We start from the raw sequence: 25,862 nt of genomic DNA, 5'->3' as shown, positions 1-25,862 counted from the left end.
CAGCAACAGTCAACGGGTCACGAATGTACGCGACACGGGTATCTTACAGTAATTATCAAACGCAGCGAGAATGTTAACTAACAAGGTAGAAATAGCATCACACTGTCGTAAAGAAAATAGACAACAAATTCTTATGCATAATTTACCATTTTGCACTCACATCACGTACTGTAAGTCAGTAAAATGTTAATGTAGTGTTGATAACATCTTATTCACATATAACACTCAAAAGACATTACCTCGGGGTAGTAAGGTTTTCAAAAGATGATAATGAAAATCCAAACAATCATATAACAACAAAGCCACAAACAGGTATATTAGAGGAGGAAAATATGAAGACACATTGAAAAACAGAGAGTAATACTACACACTAAAACCTAGTAGGAAATATTTATTTTATAGTAAATATATAATCAAGTGCTCACGGGAATTCTGTCCCTAAAATATATTTTGTCTCATCCTGTGATTTAGATGTTATGTGCTTACATCTACATTATAAACACCATATTTGGGCAATGCTGCTCTCCCCCTAACTGGCATTTCCTACCTGGAAAAAAAATCTGGCTAACCGCCCATGCCAATCCTAATACTAACCCCCCCCCCTCTCTCTCTCTCTCTCTCTCTCTCTCTCTCTCTCTCTCTCTCTCTCTCTCACACGGCTTTACGGTGTATATTATCGTTCTCGACTGCTAAATCAACGACCCGAGTTCGATTCCCGCCCAGTGCTCATTAAAAAGTCAGCATTGCTGCACTGCGAGCCGGCACTCCAACTCTAGTAGGCAAAGAGTTGTGTATAGGATTCACCGTTGTCTTGGATCACGTGTAAGACTCGTGATCGACAGCCATTACCCTCCTGGATGAGAGTTCAGAACTCATATATGGCCGATCTGTGGTCAATGCAATGACCTTACACACACACACACACACACACACACACACACACACACACACACACACACACACACACACACACACACACACACAAGAAAAAAAAATCCCCGCCCACAAGAGCTGGAGTATCGCTTTGTAGTGCAGCTATACAAAAATTTCTTCAACCTTGGGTGGGAATCGAACTTGGACCGCTAGAGTAGCGGTTGTGAACGCTACCATGGCGCTGGTGGAGCCCGTGGAAGCCCAGTATGATAGCCCATTGACTCAGACCAGATCTGGGGCTTCCCTGGACTCCAGACAGACGGGCGTGGTCATGATGTCCAGTCACCGCGCGGTTGTATGTGAACGACCGCGCGGTTTTCTGTGAACGACCACGCGGTGCCACATGATGAACATTCACTTCTTCCGGATGAGGACAAGAGGCGGACTTCTTATGGAGCTGAGTTGGTGGTCCCTTGCCTGAAGTGGGTCTCAGTCGATCGAGACCTCGGAGACCCCCGACACAGCTGAATAAAGTCGTTTGCATCCCCAGTGTGCCGTCTACCAGGGACTCAAGTCTGTTAGATTTGCATAATCTCTATTCCATGGCTCTATTCCCTGACGCCTCTTGCTCGCCATTTCCTCATTTTCCAGGCACATTTAAAAATCACAATAAACAAATAAATACATTAATAATGTACATAACAAAATGCCTTTCCTCCCCTAATAGGGAGGATAGGAGAACCAAAACACCCTACAGCCATCGCACTTCCTAGTCGTTGCCCCTCCCATCTTAACAACTCGTGGAATAAGCAGAACTGGGCGCGTTCCTCGGTGCGTTCCTAGGTGCGTTCCTCGGTGTCCTGTCCATATATGTGTCAGTCAGGACACCTAGCAACGTACCGAGGAACGCGCCCAGCTCTGGGAATAAGAACCACCCAAGTTCCCCGCCGCACTGCAATGCACCAAGAATAAATGAATAAATAGATAAATGAACAAATAGGCCTTGCAGCGGTTTCTCTCAGTGCACGTTCCTACATATTCAGCATCTGATCAATAAATTTGCTTTGCGGGAACACCCGTCCCACTGGCTCCGTGAGAAGTAAGAGGTCATAACTGGTTTTATCTGGACAAAGTGTGTCCGCAGAGCTTATACACATGCATGACCCTATAAAGATATTTAAAACAAGTGGTCTGTGTGTGTGTGTGTATTTATTCACTTAGTTGTATTTACCTCTTTGTATCTTACGGGAAGGGGAGCTACGCTCGCGGGGTCCCGTCTCTGTATCTCGCCATAACTTATTTGCTCATAAATTCGTGTATTGTTTGTGTGTGTATATTTGTGTGTATGTCTGTATGTGTGTGTGTTTGTGTGTATGACTGTATGTGTGTGTGTGTTTGTGTGTCTGTGTATGTTTGTGTGTCTGTGTATGTATGTGTGTGTCTGTGTGTGTGTGTGTGTGTGTGTGTGTGTGTGTGTGTGTGTGTGTGTATTTCGTATTGCACCTAAAAGGGCATCTTTGCTTGCATTGGCTCAAGATCAAGGATGGGGTCTCGTCCATGTTTTTGCCTCTTGTATATAAATATATATTTACGTGTGTGCATGCGCGCGCGCGCGTGTTATGTGAGGGACTTCCTCAAAGAAAAGGAGGAATGTGTGGACGGCAAGCTAGAAATAGTTGGTCTAACTTGGTTTGATCGATCGTGTTGCCTAGCACAATAGTTTTGTATTCGTTAGTCACGCTTTTCCCCTTTTAATAATATAAAGCCGGCGGTGTGTGTGTGTGTGTGTGTGTGATTCACCATGGTCTTTGGATCACGTGTTGGACTCGTGATCAACAGCTATTTCCCTCCCGGAAGAGAGCTCAGAGCTCGTATGACCGATCTAGGGGTAATGCTGTGACATTACACACACACACACACCCCGCAACTCTCCGCTCACGAGAGTTGGAGTAACGAATTGAAGCGCAGCGATACTGAAATTATTTCAACCCTGGGCGGGATTCGAACCCGGACCGCCGTAGTGATAGTCGGGGACTCTACCAACCGCGCCACCGAGAGAGAGAGAGAGAGAGAGAGTGTGTGTATTCACTTGGTCTTTGGATCACGTGTTGAACTCGTGATCGACAGCTATTTCCCTCCTGGAAGAGAGCTCAGAGCTCGTAGGTCCGATCTATGGGTAATGCTATGACCTTGCACACACACACACACCCAACTCCCCGCCCACGAGAGTTGTAGTAACACCCCTCAGCGCTGCGATACTGATATTATTTCAGCCCCGGGCGAGAGTCGAACCCGGACCTCCGTAGTGGCAGGCCAGAGCTCTAACCACAGCGCCATGAGAGGTGTGTGTGTGTGTGTGTGTATGTGTGTGTGTGTGTGTGTGTGTGTGTGTGTGTGTGTGTGTGTGTGTGTGTGTGTGTGTGTGTGTGTGTGTGTGTGTGTGTGATACAGAAAACTCCGTTCCCTCTCCCATTTTTTGTTGGGTAAAGTGTGACCAGAAAACAGTGCAATGGACGACAGAGCTGTCCCGTCCACAGAGGCCACGTTGCAAGAAACATTGCGGGATTCGAACTCAGGGTTCCTCAGGGACATCATCCTACCCTAGACCCATTACGAACTCCTTCGCCCCTCCCACCCGCCCCTGAGACTCCCAGAAGACGTTAAAGTCGTCCTTCTCCCGAATACTTGACTCCTAAAGGAGGTGGGGGAGGGAAGTTGGTTCCTTACCACTTCTTTGATGCCCAGGGCCGCGCCCTTGCTCTCCACCTCCTCGAAGTACTTGATGGAGATGCCGTGCTTCTCTGCCAGCTGGACGGTTTCGTTGGAGATGTCGGTGGAGATGCCCACGAGGATCTTGAGACATCTAGGCGGGCTCTGCAGAAGCTGTGACATCTTGGCGTTGTCCTGACATACCACCGTCGTGATGGCGGCTGTCGGGGAAGAATCAAAGGATGATCAGAGACTCCTAGTGTAGTGATGAGAAATGGGGTTATTTACTATTTACCTGTTGGTTTATTATTTAACTATACCTGTGCATTTATTTATTTTATTTATTATTATTTTTATTATTATAGTTTTTATTTATTTGTACCTATTATATTTTTCCGTATCCGACCTAGTTATGGACCAAAAGGTCTCCTGTCGGCATGCTCCGCCTTTGTAATCCTTTGTGGTGGTGGCAGAAATGGTGGTGATTGGTGCGTACATGGTGGTGGTTTTGTGGAGGTGTACAAGGGGGGTGGGGGACGTAGAGAAATAACGTTGAACATAAGAACATAAGAATAAAGGAGACTGCAAGAGACCATAAGGCCTACACTAGGCAGCTCCGTATCCATCACCACCTGTCGTCCCCATCCATAAAGTTGTCTAATCGTCTTTTAAAACAACTGATAGTTTCAGCGCTTACTACATGGTTACTAAGTTTATTCCATTCATCGACCACCCTATTAGTAAACCAATTCTTGCCTATTTCCTTCTTAAATCTAAATTTGTCCAGTTTATACCCATTACTGCGAGTCCTGCCCTGTTGTTTTATTATGATGACCTTGTTTGCATCTCCCTTGTTATAGCCTTTGATCCACTTGAACACTTCTATTAGAGGGGAGGCATTATGGTAATGTAGTACAAAGCTACAGAAATATACGTGTATGGGGATCGAAACGGTTAAGAAATATACAAATATACACACACGTACGCACGCTTACACACACACACACACACACACACACACACACACACACACACACACACACACACACACACACACACACACACACACACACACATATTCTATCTTCCACCGCGGTATATATCCACAAATTAGTGCCGCTCACTCTTCAATCAAAGGTATTTCCCCAAGCCGCCAGTCCACAGTGTAAGAGAGAAAGAGAGAGAGAGAGAGAGAGAGAGAGAGAGGAAGAGGGAGATAGATTGGCTAATTGATTGATAGAAATAGAACGAGGAAAAGGGAGCACCCACTCTCTGCATCTCTCATAGCAAGAGCAAAACAATTTTATAAGACCAACGAATATTTGATACCAAGAGAGAGAGAGAGAGGAGAGAGAGAGAGAGAGAGAGAGAGAGAGAGAGAGAGAGAGAAAAAAGTTTCATCTTCTCTCTCAGCTCCAGTCTCCCCCCCCCCTTCGCCTTCCACATGGCTTCTTTCCAGGTTCCCCCTCCACAACTTTTTTTTTTTAACCAATTTACTTTCCTATTTCTCCGACTCCCTCTTGCCTTCTTCATCTCAATTTGGTTCCCTCCATCCCCATTTCCCAGTAGAAAAAGGTTTGCCTCCTTCACTCTTTCCTCTACGTACAACCCTTCACACTTCTCCTCTATCTCCTTTTCGATCTCAGTTCTCCCCCTTTCTTTCCTCTGCCATTGCTCCGTATACTATTCGTCCCAAATCGTCCTCTCCTATTCTTTCCCCGTGCCTCATAAAAATCTGATCTTTTAGAACCTCCTCGCCTTCTCTCTTTACAGTTTTCTCACGATTTCTTGTCCTCTCGTATCCACTTACCTCAACTGTCTCATAAAAACTCTACTCATATTTTGAAACCCCTAATCCCTCACTTTGCAGTTTTCTCATAAGTCACCGCTTAACATCCTGGCCATTTTCCCCAACTCAGACACATTCCCTAAGCTCTTCATCTCAGAGCGTTGACCGTTTTCTGTAATACGATTTAGTGTCTCGCTCACTCCCATGCAGCTATTTCGCTGCTCTATTGCATCGTTACTATCATTATAATCTTTAATTCTCCCAGGCTTCCATAAGTTTACCAAATGCCCATTTTGCACTCACTAATCTCTCTCTCTCCCTCTCTCTCTCTTTCTCTCTCTCTTTTAAGTATGGCCCCTCTGGGGATAATTTCACCTCTAAATACAACACTTCCATATCTTCCAGTAGACATGTTTTCAACTTAAACTGATAGTTACGGCTTCTTCTCTGCCAGCACCTTGTTTTTCTCGACAATAGTTTGCAACTCTCTTCGTTTCCAGTTCCTAGAATTCCTCTTTTCTGCCTCTCTTCAGTGCAACCTTGTCTGCAGACACTTAGTAATTTACCCTCCGCTTAAAAAAAAATCTTTCACTACAACTCCATACCCTGCACTGCCCTTTCCTTCATTTCTCTCAATATGCTTTCCATACGTGCATACACACACACACACACACACACACACACACACACACACACACACACACACACACACACACGCATATATATATATATATATATATATATATATATATATATATAAATATATACATATATATATACATCTACACTGAATGGTTCCCAGCGATCAATTGATATTTTTATTCAACCACAAACAACTTTTAATTCCATGCCATCGCAATCGAGACTGAAGAATCGCTCGATGGAGACATTTTGTTGGAAATTGAAACGTGGACGAGCCGAGGATTCGAACCCAGATAACCCGTAGCAAAGTTACATAGACTTAAACAAATGTGCTATCAATCTCTCTTGATAGCGCATTGGTTTAAGTCACTGTAACTTTGTTACGGGTTAGCTGGGTTCGAATCCTCGGCTCGTCCACGTTTCAATTTCCAACAAAAAGTCTCCATCGAGCGATTCTTCAGTCTCGATTGCGATGGCATGGAATTAAAAGTTGTTTGTGGTTGAATAAAAAAAAAAAAAAAAAAAAAAAAAAAAAAAATATATATATATATATATATATATATATATATATATATTCGTCTTATCAACCACATTAACTTTTCCATCTTGCATAAACGATAGCGCAGTTGGTTACGTATCGGCTAGGTTCGAGTCGTAGCCCGACAGCGTATCATTTTCCGAATATATGCTTCCATCTCGATTGTGTTTGCAAGGAATTACAATGGAAAAGGTAATGAGGTTGATTAGATGAAAATCTATGTACTGGGAACCATTCAGTGTGTGTTGAAACACACACACACACACACACACACACACACACACACACACACACACACACACACACACACACACACACACACACACACACACACATGTATATGTATGTATATATATATATATATATATATATATATATATATATATATATATATCTATATATATATATATATGTGTATGTGTGTATATATATACATATATATATATATATATATATATATATTGTGTGTGTGTGTGTGTGTGTATGTATGTATATATATATAAACAGCCACGCCAGCACCATATATCTTTGCCTCCACTCCCGTTTTCTTTTTCTTTCTTTTTTCATTGTAGTAATTGTAGTGACGGAGGTGGCATGGTAGTAATAGTATCAGTTAGGTCAATGGTGGTAGTAGTGGTACACATGGGGTTGGTTTTGCTTAGGTGGTTTCGGGAGGGACCGACATAATGAACGAGCACCAACTATTGTTGACAGTTCACGAACAAGTGACAAAGATTTGTTTATTTGTGCGTGATAGTGCTGGTGCAATGTGATACTATGATATCAACGCATGGAGCACGCAAACACGATAAAAAAGTATCATTGTTGGAGTCACATAGTTTCGGTAATGATCGGTTCAGTTCGTTATGCTGCGGGAAGTTGGTACGCGTGTATGCCATCCTCATGAATGCAGGGCTACCAACGGTATGGTAGATCCAGTATCTATCGTTAGTCAGACTTTTTATCTTGTGATGTGCGTCGGTAGTTTTTTTATCGTATTTACATCAAGGTGATTAAGTTGGTCTACAAAGATGTGAATGAATATAATAGTGGAAGATGTTATCACGTAGTATTGACTGGGGCTGCAACGGTAGAAGCAGTATGCACGTAAGCCTCTTTACTTCGCGTGGTGCCGGAAATAAACTTAACTGATGCATAACGAGACAAACTAACTACTTGCAATCATAATTCTTCACCCAGTTTCTTTATGCAGTCACATGCATACCAGCTATAAACACGACACGAGTTTCGTGGAAGTGATCCTCTGTGTGACGAAACATTGTGAAAAGAAAAGCGTTTGTGAACGATGATTTGTGGCTGAGGTTCTTACACATTTCGTCTCACACACTTCCTGTCTTAGGCAATACGCATTCTCTCCCTTCAAATTTTCACTTTGTTTAAACAATGTTATCAAATCGAACGATGTTATAGGACACGGGATGGGCAACCGTATTAGGCGTGGGTGCCAGTTAGTAAAATCTTTAATACACAATTTTCTCGCGTGTCAACAGAGTAACATAAACGATAGACCTACGTACGAGTATGGGGCCCCTCCCTTCACCTCCTGGTGCCCCAGTTCGCCGCCCAGCGGAGCATGCGACCATTGGTCATACAAAAGAAGTTGGAGGTTTATTTATTTTTTTAATTATCATTATTAATTTATTTATTTATTTATCTATTTATTTATTTTCATTTATTTATTGAAAAACCCTGGGTTTCGCTTGCCGAAAAAAGTCGTGTGCATCGTTTTGCACGCGTGCCAAATGTTGCCCACCTATGTAACAGGAGGTGAAATTAAGGCAAAGTACACATATGCGTGTTAACTCATAACATGATACAAATAACTGCTACAGATCATTCACAGGTAGTATAACACACCCAAACAGATTTACAATGCTACATTTTCTAGTCTCTGCTGTCTTCGTCTAGCATGATAATCTTAAGAATAACGAAAAAAGCCAATGCAATTCAGCACTGGTAAACTAGAATTGACAAGTACAGCGATAATGTAAAAGCTAAAATTATATATTATCAACACAAAATATATCCTTCTTAAAATATTCAACGAGAATGACTAGTAATTTGAATAGCCACAATACTAAAGTTCTCAATCAACTGTTTGACAGCAAATTCTGCTACTGACGTCACTCATTGACGCAACGAATATCTCAACGAAAATTGAAACACAAGATTCTAATATTATTGTACATATTCATAAATTATTTTGTACCAAACACAATACATAAAATTCTATGTATTAGGTTTACATTTCCATTCAATTTGGTAATAGCCAAAATAAATGTGCATTTTGCTAAATGATTATTGGCCTGTCTGGATTGATTGTAATGTTCTGTTGAGTTTTCTTATTACATAATATATTCTATCGCGACTCAGAGTTTGAAGAACACTGACAAGATTAGATAGGATATAACTATATAAGACTATATACATATATATATATAATATATATATATATATATATATATATATATATATATTATATATATATATATAAAACTTAAACCCACTCTCGGAGAAAGATAAGCTGAGATACAGAGTAAACCGTATATTTCGACCACTGACTGTGGTCCTTTTCAGCAGTTACAATTATAGGGTAAATGCCCCTTCCTCCTCTGTATATAACCTCTTGTCTATGTACCCTATAATTGTAACTGCTGAAGAGGACCACAGTCAGTGGTCGAAATATACGGTTTTACTCTGTATCTCAGCTTATCTTTCTCCGAGAGTGGGTTTAAGTTTTATTTTATTCGTGTGTTACGACACCTACGTTACTTGAATATATATATATATATATATATATATATATATATATATATATATATATATATATAATTAGTACAGCATAAAGCATTAATTTCCTGACTAGACATTTTCTTTAATTAATTATTCACGCCTTCCTGGAATCTTTTGGACCCCCCTTAAAAAAAATGTGGTGATCAGCACCAAATTTATAAAACCTTGCAAGGAAACTTGGATCTTAAACCTTACAGTACTACGAAAACTACACTGTAGTTTTGTGTTAAAATAATAGTAATAATAATGAAAAATGTAAATCTCATTTATCTTGACGATGCTGGTTTCCGTCAATTGAAAAACAGACGATTCGTTTCGAAGCTCGAAAAAGCTTCACTAAGCCCCAAGCAACCCTATCTAAGCTGATAGCGAGGCTTCACTGCCAAACTGCAGCACGCGATCCACTTATCAGGCCAAAAAATCTTCTCAAAGGCCCAAGCAGCCCTACCCTGACTGATACCAAACTTTCACTGTCAACAAATATCACGCGATTCGCTCGGGAGCTCGAAAAAGCTCCTCGACTCACCTTCTGCACTCTTACCTTGGTTAATGATGAAGTTACACGCTTCAGGACCCAGCGTGTCGTAGAGGGGCACGATGACCATGGACTGGCAATAGAGGCCCTGTTCTGTCAGGATCCACTCGGGGCAGTTCTGGGAGTAGATGCCGACGAAGGTCTGTGGTCCCGGTTGGAGGCCGCAAGCTATGAGCCCGGCGCCGAAGTTTCTGGCTCTCAGGAGGGCTTCATTGTAGTTGAGCCACGTGTAGGGCTTACCTGGTCCTACACGGGACCCCAGGCAAGGGCCGTTATCTGTGCAGAGCAAAAAAAGCAAAAGGAAAAGGTTGTTATCGGTTATGGAGCATAATACAAAAGGAGACTGCTGTTATAAAGAATGTAACAAGGGGATGCTGGTGAAAAGGGTTGAGACGGATAGATGTTCCAAAATAAGCTAGAGGCGCTTACGCCGTGAGACTTTTCATTGTGGCCAAGCCAGGTCTGAGATCAAGCCCCACTCAGAGCTTGGGAAGCATCACGATACCGCAAACCGTTACTTAAACAGACTATATATGACCTCTGAGCTCTCATCTAGGAAAGTAACAACTGTCGATCACGATTCCACCACGTAATCTAATACCATGGTAGTGAATCACACACACATACATACACACACTTACACACACACGCACACATACAGACACACACACACACACACACACACACACACACACACACGCACACATACAGACACACACACACACACACACACACACACACACGCACGCACACACCACATGTATATACAATCCATTTTCCCTATCGACTCTTTACTTGATGTATCTGAATAATGGCATAGAAAGAGAGCGATACAAAACTTGATAAGCTCTCTAGTACCTTAAGATACAAAGAACCAACATCCAGTACATGTTTCCCAGAAAGAGAAAAAAAAAAAATAATAAAAAATAGAAAAATAAACATGAAACTGGCACCACTGCATGACCCCAGGGACATAACCTAGCAGAAAATAGCTCAAGACCGCTTGAAAAAGTAACTTCTTTTGTTCAATATAGACTTTTCTGACTTTGAAGTTCATAACACAGGTTTGAACTATGCTACTTCAGTGACCTTTTCTCTATAGGTTAATACTTGTAAAGTGCAACTGTGTTTAATAGATTCTGTAACTATCTTATTAAAAAAAATGTACCATACTAATTCCTATTGTCTAATTCCTTTAGTATGGCGTTATTAATGTATCACCCTAGTTAAAGAAAAAAGAGCTGATGGTTTTTGTTGGTCTGTGTTACCACTACAGATATGAAAGTCAAAATACCGCTCTTACGTCCGCAAGACAAAAGCAGGTAGCAATTGCTATTGCGCACAGACATACCAAAGCCATGACACAACAAATAACTCAAATGGATTTAACCAACTGACAGTTGCTACACAGGCAAGGGCAGTGTGACATACACAAAGACCTCAATGGCATTTTTGGAGATTGCAACACAGGCAAGTATAGGACCTGCTGCCTGACGCCGACAAATCTATGTTTATTGCTTCACTGACCGCGAGTCATCCGCTCATTCGTGCCGCACATCGAGCGGTTTATCGCTAGACACCAAGTGTCTGTCGTCGTCATCATGCCTTTGTCCTTCACCTGCCCATGTGTCCAGGTCCCTCTGTCCATACCTGACTGTCAGATTTCTGTCATCTCTCGCTTGTGTTCAAGGGTATTAGTATATGTTTATTGAACATAAATGACTTAATAACAGATGACTTTAATCGTTGTTTATCTTCGTAGTCTTGTTAAACTTCATTGAGTGCGACTTCGAATACTTTAAGGTAATAATACACTGACAGGTATTTTCTGTGATGTCTTAGCTCTTTTTGGGTACTGTAGCAAATTTGTGTTGATACAATTGTACTGAAAGACTTTCGTAAAAGTTACGTGAACGCAAGTCCGCCAGAAGTTCTTTTCCAGTTTATAACAACTAATTTCCAAAACGCGTCCCAATACAACATATCCAGAGAGCTCAGAACTTTCAAGAATAGATGTAAACGTCACGCCTATTATTAATTACTAAAACAATATTTTTGAGAGATATTCTAGTGGCCTGTGGAGAAGGAAGGTGCCAGCTCCCCGCATGAAAATTATATGGTGGTCTATGGGGAACTACTAGCGACATTTGGTATTTATGTCACACTATGCGGTGGCACCGGATGCGGCTAGATTATGTTTGCAAGTTCGATTAGTTTAATAAAATCACCTGGCGGCAATGAGAAATTAATATATCGACCACCATCTCCCCCCTGGCTAGAATACTCTCATAACTTTTCGAATTTAATGACTCATTATAAGGGAAACTTTGCCGTCGCCAACAACAAGCCGCAACGGCAATGTCGGACAGTGTGACATCGACCTAAGGCTCCAAGCCAGGTTGGAGACGATTCCATTCATGTGTGGGAGAGAGCCATAGGGGCGGTGAACAAAGGTTATCACATAAGAAAGTCACCTTTCACAGTTGCGACACTAAAGCTATACTAAGAAAACATGGTGAAAACACAAAAAACGTAAATAACTAAACAACCTAAGATTCGTGTTATTGTTCACATTTGGAGAGAGATTGAAATTGGAGATCTTTAAGCGTTATGATTGTGGGTCTCCAATACTGATACATCAAAGACATAAAAACGTTAAACAATGGAAAGGGGACGGGGTAAGAATCTTACAAATATCACTGTATTATACATCAGGGAATCAACATATCACTCCACGATCACCCTGTCTGAAAAAGAAGTCACAAATATCTATGTAGTGGGGATAACTGATGGCTGCAGTGCAATGGATAACACTGAAATTAAGATACAAAAGGGAGTAAAGGAAAGAATGGCAGCAGAACGGAGGTATTATGCATAATGAACAATAAAAGGCCCACGACCGAGCCCTGGGGAACTCCACTAGAAACACTCCACCATTTGGATTTTACACCGTTTATGGTGACCCGCTGTTTTCTGTCATTGATCCAAGCTCTAATCCATTGACGAGATAAACACCAAATGAGGACGGAGCCTTTATTTGTACGACGTTTCGCTTATTACAGCTTTTTCAAGTACAAGTTGAGATACAAATGCTCTAATCCATCCAAACACTTTTCCTCCTATGCTATAGTTTTTGCCTTAAAAAATGGTCAACATTCTTTTCAGTGGATACTAATCTCCAATCTAAAATAATACTTCGTGACTCTGGTCCTGAGGGGTGTTGCTAAAGTTCCTAAAAATATTGGCCACATAAAACATACAGTAGATGCTCCATACGCGAAATACCAAAATAAGGATTTCGATTTTAACCGCGGAGGACAAATTAGAGGTCGCCATGGGAAGATATAATACTGTGCAAAATGCGTCTAATGCAGTGATTCTTAACCTTTTTCAGTGCCTGTACACTTTGATTATCTAATTTCTTTCTCTCGTACCCCTATCCAATATAAATACAATGCAAACATACGAAAAGGATTAGTGATACAAACCTTGCTGAGAAATGATTATATTCATTTACTGAACAAAGGTACTTTTTTATTTCAAATTAGAATTGTCAATTAGTAGGATGCAATGAATGCAAATCATGCTTTCTCATGGTAAATATACAGTACCATTGCGCTGGCTACCATGTCTCGTACCCCCAGGGTTCAAGGTTTCGTGCCCCTTGGGGTTACAGGTAACCCGGGTTAAGAACCACTGATCTAAGGAGACTAATCCTTCCTACTAAGTATTTCAGCGGCTTTGACCCATCGTTTTTCGTTCATATTTCCGAAATAACTATTCACATCAGCATAATATATTAGCACAACTTAATTCACACCCTGCCCTAATTTTTGACGTTATAGTGCATTCACAAGTGTATTTATTTACGGCGTTTACTCTTGACATCAAATGTCTCGCAGCCGACACCCGTGAAGTAAATCGAACAAGTGAAGTTGTGACGTCATCACAAACTACCTCGTGTATCCCATCCTCCTCTCCTTCCCTCCTTCCTCCCCATTTCCTCCCTCCTCCTCCTCCTCCTCCTCCTCCTCCTCTCTCTCTCTCTCTCTCTCTCTCTCTAAAAAAAAAATAATAATAATGATAATAATAATTGAATACCATGCACCCGGAAAAGGAATTCAACAATTTTATACATATGATGAATAGGCAAATTATGATAAACGTCTGGACATGCATTTTATTTCATTCCATACCACTATGGATAAACAGTTCATCCTCGTCATCGCTGTCCATGGTGATGATGACGGGTTCCACACTTTCATGTATGTTGTCCGATGACCAGTACTCTTCTTCGAACGATCTGGACCTTCTCACAGCACCCGCCCACACCTCCTTTGTTGCGATAAGCGAGGTAGTTTGTGATGACATAACAACTTCACTTGTTCGATTTACTTCACGGGTGTCGGCTACGACACACTTAATATCAAGAGTAAATGTCGTAACTAAATACCCTTGTGAATGCACTATAACGCCAAAAATTAGGGCAGGGTGTGAATTAGTCTGTGCTAATATATCATGCTGATGTGGTTATTTCGGAAATATGAGCGAAAAACGATGGGTCAAAGCCGCTGAAATACTTAGTAGGTGTATCATCATCATCATGTGGTAGGGAAGCAGGGAGGGCCCTAAATTCACGAGGTGTTGTGATGAAACGGGTTTTAATGGCTACGTAGTGGATGTGTGCTTTGATTTGGCTATTACCTTATGAAGGGGAAAGGGCATTTGTGTGTATATATATATATATACATATATATATATATATATATGTGTGTGTGTGTGTGTGTGTGTGTGTGTTTACATATATTCTATATATATATATATATATATATATATATATATATATATATATATATATACATATATATATATATGTATGTATGTATGACAAGAGTGGTATAGGTAAAGTCCAGGAAGGAGCAGAAGTACTTTATTCTCTAACGTTTCGACAGAGTCTTCTGCTCCTTCCTGCACTTTACTTATACCACTCTTGCCATACATTTGTCTTTTCTCTTGACAAATATATATATGTATATATATATATATATATACATATATATACATATATATACATATATATGTATATATATACATATACATACACACACACACACGCTGGGACATTGTGACAAGTTGATGAAGGTGGAAAAAGAAATTACGGCTGTAGTCCCGAGTTTTTTAGTTTATTCCTGACCGGTTTCGCTCTATGCTTCTTCAGAGCGAAACCGGTCAGGAGTAAACTAAAAAACTCGGAACCATACCAGCGACTTCTTTTTCCTCCTTCATCACATATATATATATGTATATATATACATGTATATATATATATATATATCTATGTATGTATATATATATATGTATATATATATATATATATATATATATATATATATATATATATATATATATATATATATATAAAGTGTTGCTTAAATAGGGACTGGGCGAGGAGACAAAGCCAAAACAATTCTCCCTGTTGTAATAATGGCACTGTGCGGCAAAGTTAGGCCGGGCAGAGAAAGGGCAGTGTGTCACATTATGACTCCGAGACTGTGGCACGGTGCCAGAAAATAAGAGTCATGTTGGAGTACCGGCGTGTTGTTAAACAGTTGATTCGGTGTATGTAGGTCGCGGTGTGTGTGTGTGTGGGGAGGGGGTTGTTGGGGGGTTGTTGGGGGGGTTGGGGGGTCGGTATTTTCTCTCTCGAGATCACATGCGAAAAGAGACAAGAGGAACCGGGTGCTGCTCAAGATAATCAAAGTGGTGATTGGGATCGACCAGGGGCATCGTGCCACGCAGTTCAGTTCGGGGGACGGAGGGGAAGAAAGATACATTATATCGTATAATTAGACCGGTGAGGGCCAAGGTGAAGATCTTTACGAGCTGAGGGAAGTGGGGGGGGGGAGGGGCAGGGGGAGACTGGCACGAAGCCACAGATCAAGAAAAAGTCTTCAAGAATAACGAAATATCAAAGACCAGATGAGATCGGTCAGGTGGACTCACTTGACTCCCGGACGCCCCTGCGAAAGACCTCGTAGAGTGTCCGCGTGTCTTCGTACAGGAACTTCATGAACTTCCCCTCGCGGGCCTCCTTCGTCAGCCGCGACACCCGAACCATCTCAGGACCCTACCGGAAGAACCAAGACTCTGTCAACAGATACGCCAGAAGGACGCGAAGGCTCTCCTCTTGCCAAAGAGAGGCAGACTACACTCCGTGACCTCGTTTGTGTTTGTGACCTTACATGACACGCAGAAGCGTGACCATGCATGTCGACAACATGTGACAGACATGATGATATAAGGGTTCTGGTTTCTGCCCGTGCTGAAAACATGTTAGACGCATGTGTGGACGGGATCTAAGGCATATTTTCTTAGGAAGACCTGCCTGTAACGAAACGTGGTTAGACAGACAATTGGTACAAGGGGCTACTGAAATCACATGAGACATAACAACAAGACATACAGTACATTAAGGTATTTACACAAATGACTCTCGTGGAAATTTTAATTTTTTGATGAAGAACCTGGTATCAAACCATTTCGTGTATCATCAACTCGCTTGTTTTATGGTACCAGACTTTGCAGTCCTCTGATTAGGTTCCCTAGGTAAACTCAGTATTTGTTTCATGATGGCATAGTGGACTACTGTACAGCCTTTACACCATTTTACAAGAATACACACATACACACACACACACACACACACACACACACACACACACACACACACACACATACGCACGCACACATACCACTCTTCACCGCGAATTCCACAATCTGAGTTCAAATCCCGACCAGAGCTGAAATTTTCAGCATCACTGCACTACGATCTGTCACTCCAACTCTGATGGTAAAAAATTTAGGTATGTGTGTGTAAGGTCACAGCATTACCCATAGATCGGGCCATAAATGAATTCTGAACTCTCATCTGGGAGGGTAATAGCTGTCTATCACGAGTCCAGCTCGTGATTCAATATTATGGTGAATTGTGAATCACACACACACAAACAGACATACTCACACACACATACACACACACACACACACACACACACACACACACACACACACACACACACACACACACACACACACACACACACACACACTCACACACACACGCACACACACACATACAGAGAGAGAGAGAGAGAGAGAGAGAGAGAGAGAGAGAAGCTTCTGCTTACGTCATAGCAGCTGTTTCTTGAAATGACATTTTGCAGGCAAAACTGTTCGTGATATTGCCGTACACTTTTCCCATCGTAAATGTAATGTACATACATACATACATATAAATACTTATTTATATATATATATATATATATATATATATATATGTATGTATATATATATATATGTATGTATATATATATGTATATATATATATATATATAAATACACGTATATATACTGTATATGCAAACGAGTCAAATATTCTAACACACTGGTCAGATGAACTGTGGATCCCACCATGGGAGAAAAGAAATAATATTCTACGAAAGTAAGTATATTACTGTCAGTAATCCTCTTCAGCGTGGTTATACAAAAGGGCATGTGGACTTGGGTGGGCTAGGTAGGGGATACATAGAGGGGACGTGGGAAGGTAAATCATGCTATCACGTGGTTCAGTTCGCGCGTCATGTGGTAGTTTCAGATTTAGGCAAACCTCTTTAAGTACAAGTTCGTAAAAGGCCAAGCTGGTGATAGCGTTGGGGGATTATTGCCCTTTGGTTGTGTTAAAATTAGAAAGATGATTGATCAGGGAAGACTCAATTTTTTTCTTCTTGTATAGTTGCAATGCGATTTATAAGTTATGTCTGCATTCCATGAGGTGATTTAATTCAGCGGTGTGAATGAATAATACTGAATTATCCTGGGAGTAGTTAAGAGGGTTTTTAAGCTCTTGGATTCTGGTGGGAAGGTCCCTTCCCGTTTGACCCCAGTGAACTTTGGAGCAATCTTGGCACCACGTTTTATAGACGCTTGGGCTGATAATGTCTTTAGACCCTTGATGGACATTAACACTCTCTCAAAGAGTTAAAGCAGCTTAACCACGCGACCACTCTCCGTGCCCGAGCGACATAGAAACCCATCTACCCAATACTTACTGTGTCGCATTACCTCAGGATGACCTAGACGGGTCGAAAGACGGCTGGTATAATAAAAGGGATAGTTTAATATGTTTTTCTTTGGATATTTGCTCAGCAACCTTATGTTTGTCCAATAGATCGTCAATAGAGAAAAGAGAAAGGATCAATACAATCTCAACAATACCGTAATTACCGTCGACTCTCAGATCATGTATTCAACATGGCCTCCTACCGAATATATATATATGTATATATATATATATATATATATATATATATATATATATACAGACACACACACACACACACACACACACACACACACACACACACACACACACACACACACACACACACACACACACACATATATATATATATATATATATATATATATACATACACACACACACACACACACACACACACACACACACACACACACACATATATATATATATATATATATATATACATGTATATATATATATATACATATACATATATATACATATATATATTTATTTATATATATATATATATGTATATATATATATATATATATATATATATGCACATACATATATGCCAAGAGATTTTTGTCCCTTATAAGGGAGGTAGCCATATATATTTATAGAAGCTCCACCACTGGGACTCGAACCCTTGGCAGTGCCGACATAATCATGAAACAAGGATGCTACCCATTACGCCATGCATGATGGTACAAAAGGACTTGACAACTCCCCGAGCACACTTGCGTGATGTAGCAGTGCGTAATCTCATTTTCATGGAGTCTTTAATCAGGCGAGCCCTCCGACAAGTTGTGAGTGTAGGATTAGTATTAATAAATTTTTTATATTTTATTGTTACTATTAGTATCATTGTTGTTGTTTTCATTATTATTATTATTGTTATTATTATTGTTGTTGTTGTTGTTATTGTTATTGTTGTTGTTATTATTGTTATTGTTGTTGTTATTATCATTATCATTATTGCTATTATTATTATTATTATTATTATTATTATTATTATTATTATTATTATTGTTATTATAATTATTACTATAATTATTATTATTGATACTATTGTTATTATTACTATTATTATTATTTCTATTGATATTATTATCATTATTTTGATTATTATCATTATCATCATTATCATTGTTATTATTATCATTACTATCGTAATGATAATTATCATCATGATTATCATTATTGTTTTTGTCATTATCGTTACTGTTGTCACCTAAACTTCACCAATGTTTCTTTTCTGAGTTTGAAGGAAGGACGTTGGCTCATGAGGCACATTTTCATTAAATTTCCATCAGAGGATGTCCCACTCAAATAAGAACATAAGAATGAAGGAGACTGCAAGAGACCATGAGGCCTACACTAGGCAGTTCCATGCCCATTACCACCTGTCATCCCCATCCATAAAGTTGTCTAACCGTTTCCTAAAACAACTGTGACCATGTGCACTGCCCACACCTTCCATCTTCACGTGCAAACTTCTTTATTTGGAACATCAGTCCTTTAGGTACTATTTCTGTCCTTCGTCATGTGAACGTGACGACTCTGTGTATCATCTTAGTCGAAAGTGTCACCCCCCTTTGGGAATGTTTATTTGCGTCGTCGATGTCGCGTGGACCAGTCCTGACAGGACCTGCAAAGAAGCACAAGATCGTAAACTCATCACTAGTGGGACGTCACCGCTCACGTCGACAGTTAATCTTTGAGAAAAGAAATATGTGATGCCGCAGATAAAACGACGACAATTAAGTCAGTGGGAAGAGTACTCTAAATCACCTGTTAATCCTATATTCTATTTACCTTAATCTTACATTAAAATAACTTTGGTCTCCTGTACTCTATTTGGCTTAATCCTACATATAAAAAACAGGGTTGTAAAGACTAGAATCAAGTCACATCTCTCAAGGTATGTTTTGTTCAGTGCGATTAATTATATTATTAGTCTCCCACCACAGCTAATGGCGGGTGATGCGTATCCTACTACCTGGCATCATGGTTGGGTAAGCGCGTTGGCAGGTTTGGCTAAAATGATCAGCCTTGTAGTACTTTGCAGTTCAAAGGAAAACATCCCCATTCAAAAACAAAGAATTTCAGCTCTAGACAATCGTTGACGATCATCGTTGAGCCAAGAACGATCATCGTTGAACGATAATCGTATCGAGCAAATCGGACCTTTAAGCTTGTAAGTCTGTTGGAGAGTTTACATGAAAAAAAGGGGAGAGGAGGGGAGGGGGAGATATAGTTACGAGCTCTCAGCCATGAAACCAAAATGGGATAATAGAATTACTCGCAGATGAAAGGCAAGGGACTAAAACAACTTAAGGCCCATTTACTATACACGGACAATTTGTTTGTCAAACAAGTGTTTGAAGTGATGTTTGACCGTGTGAATGGGGTATTTGGTTGTCAAACACGTTTGACAAACGTGTTTGACAACTAAACACCCCATTCACACGGTCAAACATCACGTCAAACACGTTTGACAAACGCGTTTGACAACCAAATACCCCATTCACACGGTCAAACATCACGTCAAACACATTTGACAAACGCATTTGACAACCAAATACCCCATTCACACGGCCAAACATCACTTCAAATACGTTTGACAAACGCGCTTGACAAACCGTTTGACCGAGTAAATGACCCTTTAGACAAGAAGAGGGTACGGCAGACATGTAAACTTCGCGAGGCAAAGAAATGAGTAAGATCAACTTAAGATAATCTGAAGCAAAATGAAAATGAAACGAACATCAATTGATTGAGAAGTCCTCAGAAACACACACACACACACACACACACACACACACACACACACACACACACACACACACACACACACACACACACACACACACACACACACACACACACACACATTTAATTGACGTCATGAAACTCGTGACGATTTTATCCCCAGTCAGAGAGGACACCCGGGTGTCGAAAGAGTCCTCTTTGCCAAAGGACACATGACCAAGAAGTCTCTGCTTAAACGTGTTGCAATGGTGAGTGTCGAGGGCCAAGAGGACTTGGACGCTGTTTTCTATGTCTAATGTGACCATCGAGACGATAGCGTGGGCGTTCGCCGTGCCCCAAGCCAGCAAGACTTCACTGCCCTCCTGGTAGTACAAATGTATAAATGTACACTGTACATTGTACATGGGACTTTGATTGAGTTTCATCAATAATCTCATCATATAGACGCAAACTCACGCAGAACAAACATACATTTACAAATGTATAAATGTACACTGTACATTGTACATGGGACTTTGATTGAGTTTCATTTAATAATCTCATCATTTAGACGCAAACTCACGCAGAACAAACATACATTTACAAACACACAAACGGCCCTCCTTGTAGTACAAATGTATAAATGTACACTGTACATTGTACATGGGACTTTGGTTGAGATCCATTAATAATCTCATTATTTAGACGCAAACTCACGCAGAACAAACATACATTTACAAACGCACAAACGGCCCTCCTTGTAGTACAAATGTATAAATGTACATTGTACATTGTACATAGGACTTTGAGATCCACTAATAATCTCATCATGTAGACGCAGACTCACGCAGAACAAACATACATTTACAAACGCACAAACGGCCCTCCTTGTAGTACAAATGTATAAATGTACACTGCACATTGTACATGGGACTTTGATTGAGTTTCATTAATAATCTCATTATTTAGACGCAAACTCACGCAGAACAAACATACATTTACAAACGCACAAATGGCCCTCCTTGTAGTACAAATGTATAAATGTACACTGTACATTGTACATGGGACTTTGATTGAGTTCCATTGATAATCTCATCATATAGACGCAAACTCACGCAGAACAAACATACATTTACAAACGCACAAATGGCCCTCATTGTAGTACGAATGTATAAATGTACACTGTACATTGTACATGGGATTTTGATTGAGTTCCATTAATAATCTCATCATATAGACACAAACTCACGCAGAACAAACATACATTTACAAACGCGCGTAGAAAAAGAAACATACAAAAACAATGGTTCACAAAGGAAAGGCATACAGGCGGGAAATGAATAGACAAGAAGAAATGAGTGAATAAATAGATGAATAAGCAAGTAGGTGAATAAAAAATGGTGAATAAATAGATAATTAATAAATGAATAGATGAGTTTATAAACATATTATCTAATAAATAAATTAATACGTAAATCAATAAATAATTAAAATGAATAAATATATTAATAAATTAATAGGTGATTGAATAGATTAACAAATAGATAAATAAACAACGAAGTAAATACGAAAACCGAAAAAGCGTATTGCATTGTTGTTTGCCCAACTGGACCATGGGGCACCTCGTGAAGGCGGGGGGAAGTGGGGGAGGGGTAATTTGAAATATTCTTGATCCTCTAAGAGGCTCCAACCCCCCAACCCCAACACCCTCGGTTGAATAAAATCTTCTGACGTCATACAGAACAGAGGCTGTGGAGTGGATCGTCGTAGCGAGGGTGGGGAGGGGGGGGGGAGAGGACACAGACGAACCATGGGCCTTTACCTCGGGAGGAAGTTGGTTTCTTTTACGAGACAACGAAGGCTCTCTCTCACTCTCTCTCTCGCTCTCCCCCCGCTCTCTCTCTCTCTCTCTCTCTCTCTCTCTCTCTCTCTCTCTCTCTCTCTCCTGATCTTATCAGGACCTTTTCAGAGTTTGAAGACCTGTGATACTTTTTAATAGCAGGTTCAAGTATTTCATGCGGTTTATTTTAGAGTTTTGTCACTCGTCTGTGTATCTTAATGATACACACACACACGCGCGCGCACATACACACACACACACACATACACACACACACACATACACACACACACACAAACAGACAGACAGACAATCAAATAATCAAGGCAAGAAGATGAACAAAACTCACCATCCCACCCCCCACGCAGTGGGAAGTGAAAAACCTATGGTAGGGTAAGGTCCTTTCAGTTGCTGCAAGTCTTTTTTTTTTTTTTTTTCTTTTTTTTTTTTGCCGATGTTGGATTGCCTCCCCGCCTGGCCAGGACTATCGGACACCAACGCGACATAGCCCGCATCGGGTCCCGGGAATCGAACTCACGACAAACTGCTCATGAGTTCGACACTGTGCAAAAATGTCCTTTTGTGGTCGCATGAAGAAGACAGACACCAGAACAAATGGTGAATAAAACTTGAACAGAAATCTTGTTGTCTTGGTTGTCGCCAGGCGATTTTAATCAAGCGTGTGAAAACCCAATCGCCAGGATAGGTGCCAGGACACCTGACCCCTTGACCTACTTCTCACGGCGTCTGTCTGTCTGTTCGTCTCACGGGCATGCAAGGGCACTAGAGTCGCCCTGACTCACGATATGCAGATAGAGCATTCGCTGTTTTGAATATTTCATCCATTTCGTTAGCGACAGTTCCTCTAAAACAAAAACGATTTTTCTGTAAGTGATTTCGTATTCATGCAACGACAGGTGTATTGGCATATTTGTGACATGTCGTGCGTCGGGTTCGGATGTCGACACTTTGGGGCCACTCGGAGCGGATTGCGGCTCTTGATGAAGAGAGGTCCGGTGGTGATGGTGGAAGAGGAGGTGGATGGGTGGGCTCGGGATCAACTCCTGTGACTGGGACTTATAGGCTGTTCTGAGTTTTTTTTTTTTTTCTTTTTTGTGCATGCGTGAGCCCATGTAAATACATGTTTGTATGTGGGATTTATAAAAAAAAAGGTAGCCTTGCTTTTTGTAACTGCGTGTTTATCTTTTCCATTTCTACAGGTCGTCTTCCCATATAACTATTCTTTGTATGCTTCCGGAATTCTCTCTCTCTCTCTCTCTCTCTCAAAAAAAAAAAAAAAAAATAAATAAATAAATAAATAAAATAAAATAAATAAATAAAACAATTACTTTCAGCAACCCAAACAGTATATTCAAACAAAAAGTAAATATCCACCAAAGATCTAAAGATATAATAGAAGCCCAGGCATCCACAAAGAACCATATAAAGAATGTAACAAAGCTTGTTAAGGACAAATAGGGAGGAACTTACTAACTGGAATTATAAAATGAACAACTCTCTCAAATACAACTAAGAAATCTAAGCAGTAGTTCGCCATACGAAAAGGTTAATTACTGAGTGGACTGGGATAACACTGGTATATTGTGTAAACCTCAATGTAATATTAGAAGGAAAATAGTAGAATCTTCCTTCATTAAACAACTACCTAACTTTTGTACTTCAAAAGGACAGTGGTCCCCTGATGCAATCAGTAAACTAATTTGTTTCTCGTCTATCCTGAACTGACGCTATATCTATCCTGACTTAATTGGGCTTGTCCCTTCCCTCGTCCCCACTTTGTACCTCCTATAAGAATATATAAACACAACCACTGTACATTATTGTAGTCGATTCTAGTAATTACATGCCAGAAGGCTTTTCTGTGTAATACGAACTCGATGAACAAGACTACAAGATTATATGCACCACGGGAGGCTTATGTCGGAAGAGCAACTGATTTCTTTTGACATTCACACCGTGGTACAGTCGATAGACTTGAGGGGGTCTAGTATAACACGGCCCGGGATTCGAATCCTGTAGGTAGAGCCATTTAATCAAACTGTCGTTTCGAGTATATACATACATATATATATATATATATATATATATATATATATATATATATATATATATATATATATATATATATATATGTATATATATATGTACGTATACACGAGTTAGCATTGGGGAATGTAGAGGATAGGTTCCAAAACATTCGTTTCAGATGCTCATCGTAGCGCGATGAGTAACGGTTCTTGTCTAGTGATATAAGCGACACACAGTCAAGGACTCGATTCCCATCGGTAGACTCATTTCATCCAACTGTGGAACCTTCACATACACACACACACACACACACACACACACACACACACACACACACACACACACACACACACACACACACACACACACACACACACACACACGAGCACGCACACACACGCATATATATACACCGAACACGTTGGTTAAACCCCAAATACCCCGTTCACACGTTCACACATCACTTTAAACACGTGTCTGTCGAACCGCGTTCGAGGAACCGTTAGATCGTGTAAATCCCCGTCTTACACTCACCTTTACCCCACATCGATCCATTAACATTGGTTACACCTCCCATCTTATGACCTGCTGGGTGAAGGGTCTCTATGATTATTTATTATTATTATTATTATTATTTTGTAATTTCTTCATCCATGCGGTGAAAAGTCACTTTAATGCTTTGCAGCTATCCATGCGTATCTCCCACGATCGTTCATACTGTATATGTTTGACCGGTGACGGGTTATCTTTTACCGAGACTCCCGAATCTTTCTCCTCTTTGCCTTTATAATGGATTCATATTCTAAGAAACGGTTAAAACATGATCTTTTTTAATTTTTCCCCGATTCCAGTACATTGGATTTATTTTTGTATTAAAATTAATTTTCCACTCTTTGCTTCATGTAAATATAGTATCTAGATCCTCTTGCGATAGCTGTCAATCCTCCTCATACTTCACTGTTCTTGTAATCTTTCCATCATCTGCAAACATGTCAGCATAGTTTGTTTACTTTCCATTATGTCACTGACATAGACAAGGAACATTATTGGTATAAATACTAAACCTTGTGGAACCCCACTGATCACTACTATCTATCCTGATGCCTTATCAATTGTCCATTCGAGTAGTGTACCTCTTTGCTCTCCAATATGCTCCAGTTTCCATATATTTAAGTCGACTGTGAGGTTTTTATAAAAAATTCTTCTCTAGGTCGA

General features: G+C 40.3%; 1 protein-coding gene across 1 annotated transcript in view; it reads right to left on the bottom strand.

Annotated features, from left to right (window-relative positions):
* LOC143040381 (long-chain-fatty-acid--CoA ligase 5) overlaps window positions 1-25,862 on the bottom strand; it is a 118,658-nt gene that overhangs the window by 21,735 nt on the left and 71,061 nt on the right. The window contains exons 3-5 of the mRNA XM_076211380.1: window positions 15,904-16,027; window positions 9,907-10,176; window positions 3,601-3,803 (exon numbers count right to left, since the gene is read on the bottom strand). Of these exons, the coding sequence (XP_076067495.1) occupies window positions 3,601-3,803; window positions 9,907-10,176; window positions 15,904-16,027 (597 nt within the window). The remainder of the gene's footprint in view (window positions 1-3,600; window positions 3,804-9,906; window positions 10,177-15,903; window positions 16,028-25,862) is intronic.

The sequence above is a fragment of the Oratosquilla oratoria genome, chromosome 28, assembly GCF_046742065.1.
Source record: "Oratosquilla oratoria isolate Oo_2021 chromosome 28, ASM4674206v1, whole genome shotgun sequence".
Taxonomy (NCBI): domain Eukaryota; kingdom Metazoa; phylum Arthropoda; class Malacostraca; order Stomatopoda; family Squillidae; genus Oratosquilla; species Oratosquilla oratoria.
Note: the sequence above shows the minus strand (reverse complement) of the source record. Positions and strands in the feature narration are given on the sequence as shown.